Genomic DNA, 17,031 nt, shown 5'->3' with positions numbered 1-17,031 from the left:
CAGATATTAAACTGTCTCTTCTCAGCAGACTACTGATCAATATGATGAGACATTTTTAGTGACTTCAACACTGTTGTGGTACAGATCTGGTGATGATACAAGCCCCCACTCAAAGCCTCTCAGTAGTGCTTCTGTACCTGTTTAATTCAGTAGCAGTCTTTGTTCATCTTGGATGCACAAAATGTGGCAAGGATCAATCTGTGACCTCACCTGGCATTTCAGATTGTAATCTATTTTTTTTTAAGTCTAAATGTTTGCAAAAAGGTTGTGTCAGTTTATTCCATCAAATGATGAATAATGTGGGATTCAAAATGTAAAAGGCAGGGCAGCAGCAGAGCGTTGTCAGTCTATCAGAACACTTTTATGCAAATAAATCAGCATAGCTTGAACATGCATATCACATTGAGATGGGTTCAGTTAAGACTTTATAATAGACTAGCTGCTGGGGGTGAAAGAGTATAAATTGGTTAAAAAAGTAGACTGTAGGATTGTAACTATAGTTCCAGCTTTCTTTATATTTTTTCACGCAAAGCTCACCTTCATGTGCCACCTGTCTAAATGTGGCATTACTTGCTTACTCCAGAGTTGAAGTGTTGGTAAGCAGCTTCTTAAATGCATCTTTGCATCTTAGTCTGGATTTGACAGCACTGATTCCATTGGATTGAAGTGGGCTTTGACCCTGGCACCAACTTTCAAGACTGCCCATGTCCAGCTGCATGGTATGGAATTAGTGTCTGAGCATCAGATGTGAGTCTTTGTCCTCATACAGACTTGATGAAAATTCATCTAAACCATCCCAGATTTTAAAAGTAAATAATGTTTAAGACTTTATTTATTTTTTAATGCCAGAACCAGTAGTCCAGCTGTTCAGTGTTAGTATTTGACATCACAGGTCTTTTGCACATTAGCATCTTCTTTCCCTCTTCTGGGCATGTCCAAGCCATCATCACTGGCCTCCTAAGGCTTGACTGATAGTCGCACAGATGCTTTACAGAGAAAAATTGTTAATGCCTTTCAGTGCTATGTTCTTATTCCTAGTAATTGGCCTGAAGGATAAATGCATATTCATAATACAGGAAAGCAGTGAGAGTACCAGATTTTGACATGCAGTTACACATTTTATTGAGGAGACAGTGTGGACTAGGAGGTGATGATAAGCGTGAGGCTGAGGCTAGGGAGTGAGGAGGCAAGAAGGTGTAAGGACATATACATAGTGGAGCAAGAAATACTGCCTATTTAGGGAGGAACCACAAACATAAAAAAATAGAAATCTAGAGCTGTAGATACTCTAAATATTGTATAAATGTCCTCATTTAATGTAGAAAAGACTGTATATTGGTTATTTTGACCACTTATGTTTGTATATCTATTCTTCCTATTCTGTTTCCCTTTACTTTAAATATTTTTAGTGTGAGCATTTATGCTGGAAAACTCCTGTTAAAATGCTTGAGAAAAGGAATGAATTAATTAATAAATAAGTTAATTTCCTGTAGATCCTAAAACACTTGCCGTAATGCTAGTGCTTAGGGAAGTTACAGTGTTTTTCTTTGGTAGATACTTGTGATATCTTTGCCACTTTATTTCCTTATCCGTAAATTCCCTGGGATCTTATATTCAGAAAGATTGTCATATAACAGTTTATCTCCCATGATTCTAAATATTTGATGGTTTGTATGAGGGATGATTGAAAGCAAGAAAGGAATACTAATTTTTTTATCTCTTCTTATTCTAACCTGTCAGGAAAATTAGGGGGATTTGCACAAGAAAACAACACTATAGATTCTGGAGAACTTGATATAGGCCGAAGAGCAATACAAGAGGTTCCCCCTGGGATTTTTTGGAGGTCACAACTCTTCATTGATCAGCCACAATTTCTAAAATTCAACATATCCCTTCAGAAGGATGCACTGATTGGAGTATATGGCCGCAAAGGCTTGCCACCTTCACACACTCAGGTGAGAAGTGTTTGCCTTAAAAGCTGGACACGTTACTGAAAAGTATGAGCTTGTATCTTTTCTTTCTCAGGATTATAGCCTTTTATGATCTACTGATTTTTATTTTAACATTTTGTGCTTTATCAATCTCATGTGATGTCCAAGCCATAATGCTGCAATTGATGGGATCTTAAATGAGGGAGAGCATTCTTACTTATGATCTGTTCTGAATGCTGTGATCAATGATGATGCTTCAGATAGGGAGTTGTTTCAAGCGGAATTTTTCTTCTGTGGTATATAGACGTGTTTAAAATCCTGAACACACTAAACCAGCATCTTACGCCACACATGTGGCACATGCTGCACATGTCACATGCCTGGCAAAGGCCACATTAACCAAATTTCCAAGCAAGAACAAATGAGTTTTTCAGGAAAGTTTCAGTTCTACAGCAAATGCTACAGTGTTTACAGCTTGGTGCCTCACTAAATAAATACACAAAAGAAAAAATATGTAATATGTGTCTCTGAAGAACACGGGGTTCTAAAATTATCCATCTTCATTGTACATATAGTGTCTTGAAAATTTGTTCTTAAGTGTCCCAGGGGATTTCTTCTGTTTCAGCCCTCAGAAGCTAAGTACACTTTTTTGTTGTATATGGTCATGCCTTTGCATAGTAACAAATGAACAGTTTTTATCTGCAGTTACAGAAAAGTTAAACTATGAAAGAATGAATAGTCTTCTGCAGAATAAAGGGAGACTCATTTTCTTAGACTGCATTTTATAATCAATTGTATTCAGATTTTACTGTCAAGATATAAGCTTCCCTAAGTTTAGATTGCTTTCAGCTCAGTCCAAGTGCTGGCTCTGAGTCATTTTTCCACCTGAAAAGGGAGTTGAGCTTATGCTCTTCTATGCTATTTAGAGTATTATGCAACATCATGACAATTTTTATGATTTTTTTCTAAGTGTGTGAATTTGCCCTGGACACAACTCTTTAAGTATAGCAACATAACGGAATAATTGGAATGAAGCTTGGCTGACTATGCCTGATATGCAGTTGCCACAGAAAACAAATAACTACAAAACTCAAATACATTATTTTAATTTAATTCCACTATTTTTAATTGTGATTTGCATGTGATTGCACTGTTTGATTTTTTTGGTTGGTTGTTTGTGGTTTTTTGTTTTGTTTTGTTTTCTTCAGACATAACATCTAAAAGACCTAAAGCACAGAAATATTGCCAATATCACCTATCTATCAGTCACAAACAACAGAGGAAGAACTAGGGTCAGCAAAGGAGTTTCATGCAGCTAAAATCACAGAATGTTGTATTCGCTTTATTTTTTTAGTTTAGTTTCTGTTAAACTACAAATGATTGAATGCAGAAAATGCACTTATGTTTATTTAAAAATTTAATCCTCATAAAAATGATTAAATGGGTTTTCCTCAGACCGTCATATATGAACACCCACCCTCAGGCAGACAACAAGCACGAGAAATTCTAGCTCAAAGAAAATTGATTCAGAAAAGTTATCAGCCATTGGAAATAAGGGTTTTGAATACAAATGCCATCTCAATGATAACAATAATAACAGGAGCTAGGGGGATTGTGGCAAGAGTGAATAAAACTGAAGATGCTGATCTGGACTGTGCATTTATGTGAGAGGTTATGGAAATAGATAAGTCTATGAAAAATGATCTTTACCTGATTCCTTATCCTGGCAAAAGATTGAAATAGGGGTGCCCTTTATCAAAAAACTCAGGAAAAGGAGATAGCAAAATCTGTTTCCCATCATCTGTGTAATGCAGACTCCTTTCCCTTTGGATTCCCACTGCCCAATTGCTTGTTCATGTGCAAGTATGATACAGACACAAAATCACATGTGAATCCTGCTACTATATCTTCTGTAGTTTCTTTGACATTTTGGATTCATTGTTCCTGGGATATAGGTCAAGCTCTCTTGTCCTATTTTTGCTTGGTGTATAATTAGAGTCGTTTTACAAACCATTTGACTGACACTTGACACCTTGAAAAATTAGACATGCTTACTGATCAGTGCCCTAGAGAACTTCAAAGGATGATGAAGATTCACAAGAGCACAAGGTGATCAGAATGTACCAGATTCAGAGTTGAACCCAGTGATGTTTGGTTTAGTGCCTGAAATAATGTATGTCATTGCCTAAAAATGCAGTTCCAGTGAGTGGTTGCAAGAGGGGAGCTGTGATCATGCTCCTGCACATAAGAAAAAGAAAAAAAAGGAGTAAAATATTTCACAACAGTTTAGGCCTTTCTGCAACAGTCCTAATCGGAGGACTTTGATGAGGACATGGCTTGTACTGGTAAAATACGTATTTTACCAAAGTAGCAGATCGAGAGAGGTGATTCTGCCACTTTGCTCTGGTGAGACCTCTCCTGGAGTACTGTGTCCAGCTTTGGAGCCCTCAACATGGAACAGACATGGACCTGATGGAGCAGGTCCAGATGAGGGCTACAAAACCGATCACGTGGCTGGAACACCTCTCCTACGAGGACAGGCTGAGGGAACTGGGAGGGGGCCTGGAGAAGAGAAGGCTCCAAGGAGACCTAATAGTACTCTTCTAGGACCTGAAGAGGGCCTACAAGAGGGCTGGAGAGGAGACTGCTTACAAAGGCCTGTGGTGATAGGGCAAGGGACAATGGTTTGAAATTAGACAAGAGTAGATTTAGATTGGATGTTAGGAACAAGGTCTTTACCATGAGTGTGGTGGAACCCTGAAACAGGTTGCCCAGGGAGGTTAGTTGAGGCCCCATCCCTGGGGAGTATATTCAAGGTCAGGCTCTGAGTGACATCATCTAATGCAGGATGTCCCTGCTCACTGCAAGGGGGTTGTACTTGATGACCTTTGGATGTCCCTTCCAACCCAAACCATTCCATGGTATAAACAAAACAAGGTATTTAGGCAAAAAAGCGTCTAATAGAATGTTACGGGATCTGCAGTCATGAATCTGTTTATTGTTTTCTTATTTCCCCTAACACTTCTGGCTTGTGCCGTCAAAAGTCCTTAACTGCAAGCCAGGCATAGCTGGCAAGGGCAGAGTAACAAGATAATTCTGGGCTTCACTCCATCCTTCCTTTGGACAAGGCAACTTATTTGCCACCTACTTAGCGTCATAGGAGCATATTAGAATAATACATGAGTATTCACACTGAATTTGATCAAAGGCCCATCTAGCCCAGCATTCCGTCCGTGATGGTGGCTATTAGCAGATACCCAGAGATTAATATAACAGGATGACAGATTTGTAGTTATTCTTCCTACAATGCTCTCCCGTCCTCCAGCTTTTAAAGGCTGAAGGGTTTCCTGAGTCGAAGGTGCTGTCTTTGTATTTTACAACGTTTGATAGATTCTTTTTTGCCTGTGAATTTGAGTAATCATTGTTGAACCTATGGAAGCTTTTAGTGCCTGACATATGCAGCAAAGAGTTTCATGGCTTAACTACAGGTCTCACGCTGTGCTCCTTAGCGTGTTTTGAGGCAGCATATTGCTAGTTTTAGTTTGACTCTGTTGGTAGTTTTGGAAGAGGCAGTGAAGAGGTTTTCAGATATTTCTTCTCCACACCACCCTTGATTTATATATGTTTATTTATATTTATTATATATATTTAGTGTCTGTATTTTTTCTAGTCTCTTTTGTCATTCTTTGTGTGAAACCTGCTTCAATCCTTTCATCATCCTTGTCATTTTCCAATAAATTGGGTAATATTCCCCAATTTTACTGCAGCCTTTTTAATATGGGGAGACCAGAACAGCACAGAAGATAGCAGATGTTTTACTTCTGCTACTGTTTATGTTTCATACAATGCTTTAATCATGTCTGGTTTGTTGTTTTGGTTTAGTCTTTTTTCTTAATCATAAAACTAGTATTTCTATGGTAGATTCGTCTACCATAGCTCCCAACATTTCATACCAGAATGATAAAAGTTGGCTCAAAGCCCATCTCTGGATGTGTAAAGCTAGGGGTTGTTTCATGCGGACTTTGAAAAGTAGGATCTCACCCATCTATATCACTTCATGTCTGCATCTTTTGAATGCTTTCTGCCCTTATCTCCTAGTCACAGAGTGACAAGTGCTAATAACAGAATTTATGCAAACGAGCAACTGCTGCCTGTTTCTCAGATGTCAGTTTTTGAATTTTTAGATCTTATGTTAAATAATAGAGAACTGATTACTACCTGCACTCTGCCAGCATTCAGAAAGTTTCCTTACCAGCTGTCCCCCTCCATAATCTTTGCTCATATGCCTATGATACTCTACATGTAGAATCACACACCACTATCTTTATTCTCTCCTTACAGCTTCCTTGTTACTAGAATGGCTGCCTTCTATCCCTGTCACCTTTGGTTGTAATGCAAAACTTGCATATTACGTTTTCCACCTTGTTCTTGTTCTCCACTGCTCTCCTGGACCCTTTGCCTGTTTATCCACCTTTTTTTTTTTTATTTTGTATCCATTTAAAACCAGACAGTAAGAGTAAGAGGAATCTTATCTTTCCGTAGCTTGCATCAGTCTGATGCCAATTCTTCTGACACTGCAATGGACATAATGAAAATACAGTAGAAAGAACTTGGGAGATGTCTCAAAAAATCTTTTAGTTTATACCTTTGTTTTGGAGCAAGATCAACTGTATCTAAACCATTTCTATCAGTTTCTTAGCATTTCATCATAAAATAACAGATTGCAGCAAATTTAACTCTTCTTATGTCCCATAATCCAAAATGATAGGGATACAGCATGTAGGAAATTATTTTATATATTGCAATCTGGACAGAATTTTTGTTTGTGTTTCTGTGTAAACTCTGTACAAAAATCAGTCTCAAGCACAGCCACTATCTGTGGGTCACAAACCAATCCAAGATGCATAGTTCTCTTTTTCTGGAGAATCATAAATAAATCAACCAGAAATAATTGACAGTGGCCATCCATTCAAAACCCAATCAATGCGAGCCTGAAAGTCTTTGTGACACATTCTAAAAATGTCAGTTCCTTTGCAGCCAGAGAATCAATATGTTTATTTAAAGAGACTTTATGAATAAAAAAGGAACTTTGGTTTAAAGCAAAACCAAATGGGATGATAAGGAAAATCAGTACATTTAGATTCAAAATAGAGATAATTAATTTATCCTTACCAGAGGAAAATAAAAATGGTATCTTTTTTTGCTTACGAAGATAATTGTTTTTATAAGTCTGTTTCTCTTACCATGTCCCAAATACAAAAACAAACAAACAGAAACTCTAAAAGGGTTAAGAATAATTATTGTGTTTTGCTGGAGGACAGACAGAACAGTAAATTCCCTTCTGTATTTCTTTTAAAATGTAATCTAAAATGGTGTTCTGATAACAGCATATGTCCTTACTATGTTACAAATACGAAGTCATTAATTGTACCATGCTTCTCTGCCATTAGTATACTCTTTGTGGTCAATTTAGTGTATTCACTTATTCCTGTATCAAAAACATGGTTTTCATCTGGAATTCTCCTCATACAAAAAATGATCCTCTGCACCATACAACTTACAAGGTCACTTCCAATGTCCGTAAATTATTAGTTAAAACTCAGAACTCTGTGAGCTTTCTCTTTCTTAAAATATTAGTGAAAAATATGACCAGAAAGAAATGTTCTTGAGGAAAGGAAAAAAAAAAACCAACACCTGTTTTTCTCTCTCTCACACAAAATAAGATAAATATTTAATTCCCTGACAAATGAGCATGTTGAATGGTTCTGAGTAATTGGTACTCTCCAATAGTAGTTGCATTTCTTTTCATGTGGTGCAGCATGCCCATTCATAGTAACAGCATACCAATGTACTGGATTCTGCACATCTTAATCATGTTATGTTCTATTCTTCTTGTTCAGACATAGCTGGAAAAGTATCTCAAGTGTTGATCGAGGCATATTAGCTATACATTGCTTTTGCACCCTGAGTGGTAAGAAAATAAGTCTGTCTACCTGAGAGGAACATTCTTACAACAGCAGTGAATTTTGGCCTGCAATTTCAAGAAGAGAACATAAGTACTTAAATCCTTGTTCCAGGACAAAGGCTATCACATTTTCTTTTGTCCCAGGAGCAGTTTGTGTAGGTCTCGAGTCAGGGTGTAAAACCACTGATTCTCCGGTCCCAGTAACCGATGTTATCCTAGTTCAGGTGATGCAGCCATTTCACATACTGGCCTTTACTTTAATAGGCTGTGGATGTAATTCCATTTGAGAGAGATCTCAAATGGGTGGGAAGATTGCAGGGTTACATGGCATGGTTCACTTCATACAATAAATATGTGTCAAAGTGAAACTATGAACAGACTTGGCAGGAAGAGCAGGAACTCTGTACCACAAGCAAGAACACTCTTTAGTTTTCCTGTATGTTTTGATTTTGCTATATACACACTGATCTTTACATGGTAAACATGCAGAAGACATCTTTCCATCTATGAGGGTGGGCTCCCAGATAGTGTAAATCAGCACAGGATCCAGAGTAGATGTAGCTCTACAGGTGTTATATAGTGCAGGTTAAAATTAACAGGCATAAAACCTTGATTTGTGAGTTTGCTTGCTTATCAGCTGAGATGCTGCTATGTTTTTCCAAGCCCTACTGGTTAAGTGGTGGATGATTGTTAACAATATGATTTTTGTTAACACTACAATATGTACTGTCCATTGATCTGAGATACTGTATTTTGTCAGTTTATCATTCTCAGAAATTGCAATGTTTTATGCTTTCCATGTTCTCTTCTGGATTTCTATAATAGGAAGTGTAAAGCTCTTGCTCTCATTCCTCCAGAACTCCAGAATGTCCAAAACGGGGACTGAACAATTTAATTCTTCACCTGAAACTAAATGAAAAGTAGATTGTTGGTGTTGGATTTTATTCTTAACACACATACAACACATAGCTCTCCTGTAATTCAGGTGGAAGTCATGACTGCAGATTCATTTCAACTGATGTTTTCTTCCTCCAATATATGTAGTAGCTTCACTAGCTAGATGTCACTGCAGAAGCTACACTAATAAGCATGAGGACTAAGGGGGCAAAGAAATAAGCAAGGGTTGATTACAGCATCTTCTTCCCTTCTCCCGAAGGAAACTCTTGGTCAGAATACAAGCATATTGTCAGGTTGCTGTTGGTAAGCTGGTGGTGCTGTGGGCCATCCTATGAGTCATCAAGTGTCTGTCTGTTCCTTCCTGCAGTACGACTTTGTGGAGCTCCTGGATGGCAGCCGGCTGATAGCAAGAGAGCAACGCAACCTGCTGGAATCAGAGCGAGCAGGGCGGCAGGCAAGGTCTGTCAGTCTCCACGAGGCAGGTTTTATCCAGTTTTTGGATTCTGGCATCTGGCATCTGGCCTTTTATAATGATGGGAAAAATGCGGAGCAGGTGTCTTTTAATACCATAATTATAGGTAAGCATAATCTTCAAAGTTCTTATCAAACACTAGGCTCTGGTCAGGGTATTTTGGAATATAGAGATAAGTTTTCATAGTTAAACGATCTGACTTTTTTCACAGGTTTTCCATTCATAGCGTTTTATTTGCTGCTCAGAACAAAATGCAGAATATCTGTATTAGTTACTTGGTCTAAGTCATAAGGGGTGTACCTACTTGTAAAAAAGTGCTTGAAAGGAGAATGCTGTTTTGAAGCATGGATTTTAAGTATGGAGCTGATGGTTTTCCTGTTACAATATATTGGAATGTAGTGTCCTAAAATACTAGAGGCATGAGCAATAGAAAACCACAGTTATTCATGCTCTTCAAACACACCAAACATAAACACTTCTCTGGAAGCGAGAGCATGCTCTCACTTAGTAGTTATTCAAATTGTAGGTACTTCATGCAGTGAGTGTCTGTGAAATATCCTCTTTTTTTTTCCCCCTTAGAGTCTGTGGTGGAATGCCCCCGAAATTGCCATGGTAACGGTGAATGTGTTTCTGGATCCTGCCATTGTTTTCCTGGGTTTCTGGGCCCTGATTGTTCAAGAGGTAAATCAACTTGGTGTTTTTCTCAAGTCCATTTAAGCCAGATGGAAGACAAATACGTTGGGGAAGCAACTGGCATGTAACTTGCTTCTTAGATGTTCTCCTTTATAAGGCTTTGGTGAAGAACTTGATTTTAATTTTTCTGCCATGTTTTATTTCACAGCAGCCTGCCCGGTGCTGTGTAGCGGCAATGGGCAGTACTCCAAAGGACGCTGCCTGTGTTACAGCGGCTGGAAGGGCACCGAGTGTGACGTGCCTACAACGCAGTGCATTGATCCCCAGTGTGGGGGTCGGGGCATTTGCATCATGGGCTCTTGTGCCTGCAACTCTGGATACAAAGGAGAAAACTGTGAGGAAGGTAAATGAGTAAATATTTACCCCAGCAACTGCTATCATTGATCAGGTTTCCATCTGATGCATCCAGCTACAACAGCTTTGCTGGATCTGGATCATACACACTAATAGTGTCTCTTCAAAAATCTTTTTAGAATACTAAAAGTTTAAAAGTTGATTCTGGGAATCACTAGTATCACTGAATTCTACAAAACTATTACACTTTATTCCTTCTTAAGTAATCCTTCTTAATAATGTATGACATCTTTTTGCTTTCCAGTGTATTTATGTTTATTTTTTCTGGCTGAGGTCAGCTAAGAAGAAAGCACACAAAAACTAGGTGTTGGAGTACAAGAAGACTTAGTGAATTTTCACAGTATAGAATAAATTATTAAGGTATTGCATTTATTAGTGATATTTTCCACCAACCACATTGTGGAAAGTGCTGATTCAAATGCATCAGAGTGAAAAATGACACATCATTTTTATAGTCCAGAGACGTGCAGAATAATATTCATTCTGGTGTGCTGCAAAACACAGTTCATCTTCCATTCTGTTTTTTAGGGAATAAAAAGCACCATTTTCTTCCTCAATCAAATTGATTTTATTGATCTCCACATACAAAGTAATGCAATTAAGTCTCTGGAATTAAATTTTCAGACCATTGACCCTACAAGTGTAACATTTTATTGAGTCAAATTGCTAAATTAAATCTCGTCATCTAAAGCACACTAAAGTGAATTAAGACAGATAGACAGTATGCAACTCATTTATTTGTGAAACAAGTTGAGGGTTCTATGCTGTCAGAACTCTGCAGTGGTGGATTGGGAGGGTCAGTTGGTAGCAAGTGCTGTGGAGAATTCAACACTTGTTACATAGAACAGAGATCAGTTGTTCAAGACCCAAAGCCAATCTTGTAATTCAGGAAAAAAGGCAAACCCTGAAATGTTCTCCATTATCTCAGTGGTAGTCTCGATGTCATTTGTGTACACACACAAATTTCACAGTACAGAAAGTGATGTGGAAATGAGATGTCTTTACAATTCCTGCTGATTTACCTTGTAACCAGAGAAGGGAGGCTAGTATCAAGATAGCGTGAAACAAAGGTGAACTTCTGAGCTTCAACCTATTAAGGCTGATGAGTAAGATGAGTGCAGTGCTGCCTGTTTCACAAGGTGGATTAAGCCCAAAAGTGCCATGAGCATCTATAGGTTGATTGCTGTGGTTAGGAATGACAAGTTTAAGCTGATGTTTCTGGTCTTTCCACAGCTGATTGCTTGGACCCAGCCTGCTCCAGCCACGGCATGTGCATCCACGGCGAGTGCCACTGCAACCCAGGCTGGGGTGGCAGCAACTGTGAAATCCTGAAGACAATGTGCCCTGACCAGTGCTCTGGCCATGGCACCTACCTTCAAGAGAGTGGTACTTGCACCTGTGACCCTAACTGGACAGGTCCAGATTGCTCCAATGGTAAGGGTTAAAAGCTCTCACATTTTGTAAAATGGTAATATCTTGAATAGCTGCATTTTAATGACATTACTGTGTTAGGACCTGATCTGCTGTCCTGATGGAAATCTTTGTGTTTACTTCAGTATAAAATGTAAATTGATTCAAATGTTCAAAATAATTGATGAATTTGAAGTATTTGAAAATCAATGTATTTGTTAGTGTCCTGGTTTCATTGGGATAGACTCATAGGCCAGCTGTGGTCTGCAGGCCATTAGCAGTTTCCAGTCAGCCAGGAACTTAAGCTGAGCAGCTGACCCAAGCTGGCTCACAGGTATATCCCATACCATAAATGCTACATTCATTACAAAGAGAGATGCTTGCTGAGAACGGGGGCTTCTGCTCCTCCTCCTCCTCCTCCTTTTCCTGCTGCTTCTCCCCATCCTTGAAGGGGCTTGCTTATCGTTCTGCTCCCACAGACTGTTTTCCCATTTATTCTGACCACTCTGTGTTCACTGGACTGAATATCATAAAATCACAGAATGGTAGGGGTTGGGAGGGACCCCTGGAGATCATCTAGTTCAACCCACCTGCAAATGCAGGTTTGCTTAGATCAGGTTGCACAGGAATGTGTCTAAGTGGGTTTTGAAAGTCTTCAGAGGAGGAGAGTGCACAGCCTTTCTGGACAACCTCTTCCAGTGCTCTGTCATCCTTACACCCTCAAAGTAAAGAAGTTCAAGTGAAACCTCCCATGTTCTAGTTTGTAGCTGTTGCCTCTTGTCTTATCAACAGGCACTACTGGAAAAAGACTGACCCCATCCTCTTTATCCTCATCCTTTAGATATTTATGCATGCAGTCTTCTTATTTCCACACTAAAGAGCTGCAGATCTTTCAGCCTTTTCTTGTAAGAGAAACGCTTCAGTTTCCTAAGCATCTTTGCATCTCTCCATTAGACTCTCTCCAGTAGGTTCCTTTCTCTCTTGAAATGAGAAGCCCAGAACTGGATGCAATACTCTAGGTGTGGCCTCACTATGGGAGAGTTAAGGGGAGAAAACTCTCCCTTGACATACTGGCTACCCTCTTCTTAATGCACCCCAGGATGTCATTGGCCTTCTTGGCCATGAGGGCACACTGCTGGCTTGTGGTCAGCTTGTCCACCAGGACCAGGTCCTGCCCTTGTTGAATTCATGAGGTTTACATCTGCCCAGCTCTCCAGCCTGTCCAGGTCTTGCTGAATTGCAGCACAGGTTTCCGGTGTGTCAGTCACTCCTCCCAGTTTTATATCAGCAGCAAACTTGCTGAGAGTACGCTATGTCCCTTCATCCAGACCTTTGTCCCTTCATCCAGACCATTGATGAATATGTTGAACAAGACTGGACCCACTACTGACCCTTGGGGAACACCATTAGATACAGGCTGCAAATGAGACCTTGCACCATTGACCACAACCCTCTGTGCTCTGTCATTCAGCCAGTTCTCAAATCTACCTCACTGTACACTCTTCTAACTCATATTTCCTAAGTTTACCTATGAGGATGTTATGGGAAACAGTGTCAAAAGCCTTGCTGAAGTTGAGGTAGACAATATCCACTGCTTTCCCCTCATCTACCCAAGCTGGTCACACCCTCATGGAAGGCTATCAAATCGGTCAAGCATGATTCATGAACCCATGCTAACTATTCTTGACAAGCTTCTTTACCTCTGTGTGCTTAGAGATGACTTCCAGGGGTGGAGGTGAGGTTGACTGTCCTGTAGGTTCCTGGGACCTCCTTCTTGTCCTTTTTGAAGATTGGAGTGACCCTGGATTTCTTCCAGTCCTCATTTTCCATGACTTTTAAGAATGATAGGGAGTTGCATAGCAATGACCTTAGCCATCTCCTTCAGCATTTGCGGGTGCATCTCATCAGAGCCCATGGATCTGTGGGGTGTCCAGCTTGTCTAGGTAATCTATAACCCCTTAATGAAGGGAAAGTCTTCCTTCAGACTTTCTCTCTGACCTTGAGGGACTGAGGGCCAGCCTTAGCAGTAAAGACTGAAGCAACAAAGGCTATCTCTATCCTCTGTCGCCATGTCACCACCTCATTTAGCAGCGGTCCCATTTTGCCTGATGTTCCTTTTCCTGCTAATGTACTTGAAGAAGCTCTTAGAATCACAGAATGGGTGGGGGTTGGGAAGGACCTCTGGTCCAACCTGCCTGCCAAATCTGCTCTTGTTGTCTTTTACATCCTTTGCCAGATTTAATTCCAAGAAAGCTTTAGATTTCCTTGTAGCATCCCCTACATAGTCTGAAAGTGCTTCTATAGTCCTCCCAAGTGGCCAGTCCCTTTTTCCATATACTGTGGACTTCTTTCTTCTATTTATGTTTTTCCAGAAGCTCCTTGCTCATCCATGTAAGTCTCTTGCCTCCCCTGCTTGACTTACTGATGGGGACCCACTGATCTTGACCTTGGAGGAGGTGGTGCTTGAACATTAACCAGCTCTCTTCAGCCCCCTTATATTCTAGAGTTGTAACCCATGGAATTCTTCTAAGTAGGTCTCTGAAGAGATTTAAGTTGGCTCTCCTGAAGTCCAGGGTTGTAATCCTTCTTACTAACCTGCTGCTTACTCGCATGATCCTGAACTCCACTATCTCATGGTCACTGCATTCAAGCCTGCCTCCAGCATTCACATCCCTGACTAGACCTTCTCTGTTCATTAGCAAAAGCTCCAGCAGCACACATCTCCTTGTAGTCTCCTCCACCACCTGTGTCAAAAAGTTACCATCGATGCACTGCAGGAATCTCCTGCATTTTTTGTGCCTTGCGGCGTTGTCTTCCCAGCAAATACCAGAGTGGTTGGAGTCCCCCATGATAACAAGGTCATGACAGTCAGGGCATGATATAACTTCATATACTTCATATTGGTATTGCAATATTAGTTTTGCCAATTCATTAAATCCGTTTGCATTTCAACCTGTGGATCCCCTCTCCTTTTCCTGATCTGCCTTCCTGGCTATGGAAGGATCATCAGGTGATAGAGCATCTGCTGTAGTTTTGCCCTGGATAGGTGGCTAAACAGGAACAGTATATTTTAACTTCCTTCACCTGAGTATCATCATACCTGATATATAAAAACTTAAAACTAGACTAGTGAAACTAGAGACACTCACATTTCTAAAATCTCACCAGCTAATTGGAGGTATTTTCTGGAAAACAGACATTGTAGCAATTTGTAGGCAAAAGGAATGCAAGAATGAATCCTAAACAGCTTTTGAGGAAGGGTGCAAGCTGCCGGGGTGGAAGGAGTTGGTAGGAGTGAAGAAGCAGAGGGAAGTCTGAAACTGAGCTTATTAAAACCATACCCTGAGTTTAGAAACAAAAGGAGAAAATGACTGGAGGTACTATCACAGAGAGCAGAACCTAGATATTTATGAAGCGTGACAGCAGCCTTTTGACAAATATGAGGTTTTAGAATATTGTTTTGTAGCCCCATATCAAAAGAGGAGCCATGTCTAACTGTAAGACATATATTTGTCTAAAACAGTTCATCTAAAAACTCAGATGATTTTGTTAATGAAAAGTGAACACATGGGCTAGCTGGGTTTATGCCAGCTTATGAATAAATATAACTTTTTCATGAGGAACCATCTTTTTAAACAAATGTACTTCCTGGTGAGGCTCTGTGGTACTTCATACATACAAAAGTAAAAAGACAGAATTCCAACTATGCAAGAAAAAGTGACAGAGAAAAGAAAATGTTGTCTTCTGTTAAATTTGTTTAGAAGAAAAAGTTATCTTCTGAACATTTCTAGCACTAGAAAGGACCATTTGTGAGACATCCTTTCTAGTTCTCAGGCAAAACACAGACCCTCTATTTCTTGACACAGTGTCCTCTGTGCTATTTTTGATCATTCAGTTATGCTCCATCTTTTACTTATGTTTCAAAGAAGGATTGGCCAATAAAATAACATAAAATACTTCTGATCTTCTCAAATATTTCAAAAGTGTCAAGCTCATGAAAGGGGTTTGTAAAAATGAGCACAGACTGTTTGCTGAAATTGTGCAAAATGACCTTCTGAGTAGTACAGTAAAGAAGTAAATTTAACCATAAACATTTTGTTAAGCTGCTAAAGATTAAAAAAAAAAAAAGAGTTGTTTCCAACAGGGGTTTATAGGTTTGAATTCAGCAGAGCTTTCCTCTATCTTCATCAGCAGTTTGTTCGTTAATTAGCCCTTCAATTCCACTTCAATTAAATTAACTCTAATTAATAAGTTCATTACAAAGATTGACGCACCTTGCTCAAAGCCAGTGTGCTAAAAGCTGATAAACACCTTTACCCTAATGAAAATTGATTAGATTGAAGAGAAATAGACCTTTCTTTCTTGAAGCTGCATTTATGTTTTGTGACTCCTGTTAATCAAACCATCTTGCATCTCTCGATCACAAATTTAATTCAGAAATACTGTAAGGGAAATTCTATCTGTCTTTCTCCATAAAGGTTTTGGGCTGTTTCTTGTGAGAAATATCACAGCTCCTTGATACTGTGTTTAATGGTCCACAGCATGTTGAGACAGAGGGTTACACTCTATGGGAGAACAAAAACACTGTTGAGTGGGAAACTGGAAAACCTTTCTAACACTGAATGCTTCTTTATTTTTTTTTCTGTTGAAAATAATTGCTGACTTTTATAACTAAACTGTTTTGCTGTCTTTTCACAAGAAATCAAAAACTAAATACAGTACTTCCATGAACCAGTGCATGGTTATAGCCAGCTGTATACCAAGGAACTAAAGATGTTCCTCAGGCTGAATTGTATCTCGTCTTGTATTTCTGTTGTCTGCTTAGAAGTAAAATTTGCTGGAGTCTGACTAAAGGAATCAAAGCTCTAAATGCAAAATGTAGCAGCCTGAATTATCATCTTGTATTAACTGAGATTTAACATGTGTTGTTCGGCCTCTGACTACCTGTGGCTGTTAACATATTTTTCAATTGTTCTATCAGTTATAAAATCCTGTTACTATATATAAATGACAGGTTAAATTGCTGTATGTTGATTTATTTTTTTAAGAATCTATTATTTAAACCAGACTGTTCATAGCTGTCACTGGTACAAATTTACTGAAAGTAAAATAGAATCATCTTTTATATTTAACAGATGTGTCAGTATGTCAGCATAGTACTAATTTGTCTCACTAGGGCTGATTCTTTATAATGAAAAAATATGTCATAAATGGCACATTTTTACTTTGGAAGTAAACAGGGAGCATGATAGGGAGGGGAAACCTTGCTAAAACAAACTTTCATTAGTACTAGATTTTTACTCACAATA

General features: G+C 39.2%; 1 protein-coding gene across 6 annotated transcripts in view; it reads left to right on the top strand.

The window, feature by feature from the left end:
- TENM3 (teneurin transmembrane protein 3) overlaps nucleotides 1-17,031 on the top strand; it is a 309,130-nt gene that overhangs the window by 212,717 nt on the left and 79,382 nt on the right. For all 6 annotated transcript variants that reach the window (XM_054383016.1, XM_054383015.1, XM_054383014.1 and 3 more), the window contains 5 exons: nucleotides 1,741-1,955; nucleotides 9,161-9,371; nucleotides 9,845-9,946; nucleotides 10,107-10,301; nucleotides 11,546-11,746. In XM_054383016.1, coding sequence (XP_054238991.1) covers nucleotides 1,741-1,955; nucleotides 9,161-9,371; nucleotides 9,845-9,946; nucleotides 10,107-10,301; nucleotides 11,546-11,746 — 924 coding nt within the window. The remainder of the gene's footprint in view (nucleotides 1-1,740; nucleotides 1,956-9,160; nucleotides 9,372-9,844; nucleotides 9,947-10,106; nucleotides 10,302-11,545; nucleotides 11,747-17,031) is intronic.

This window comes from Indicator indicator, chromosome 8 (genome assembly GCF_027791375.1).
Source record: "Indicator indicator isolate 239-I01 chromosome 8, UM_Iind_1.1, whole genome shotgun sequence".
Classification (NCBI taxonomy): domain Eukaryota; kingdom Metazoa; phylum Chordata; class Aves; order Piciformes; family Indicatoridae; genus Indicator; species Indicator indicator.
Note: the sequence above shows the minus strand (reverse complement) of the source record. Positions and strands in the feature narration are given on the sequence as shown.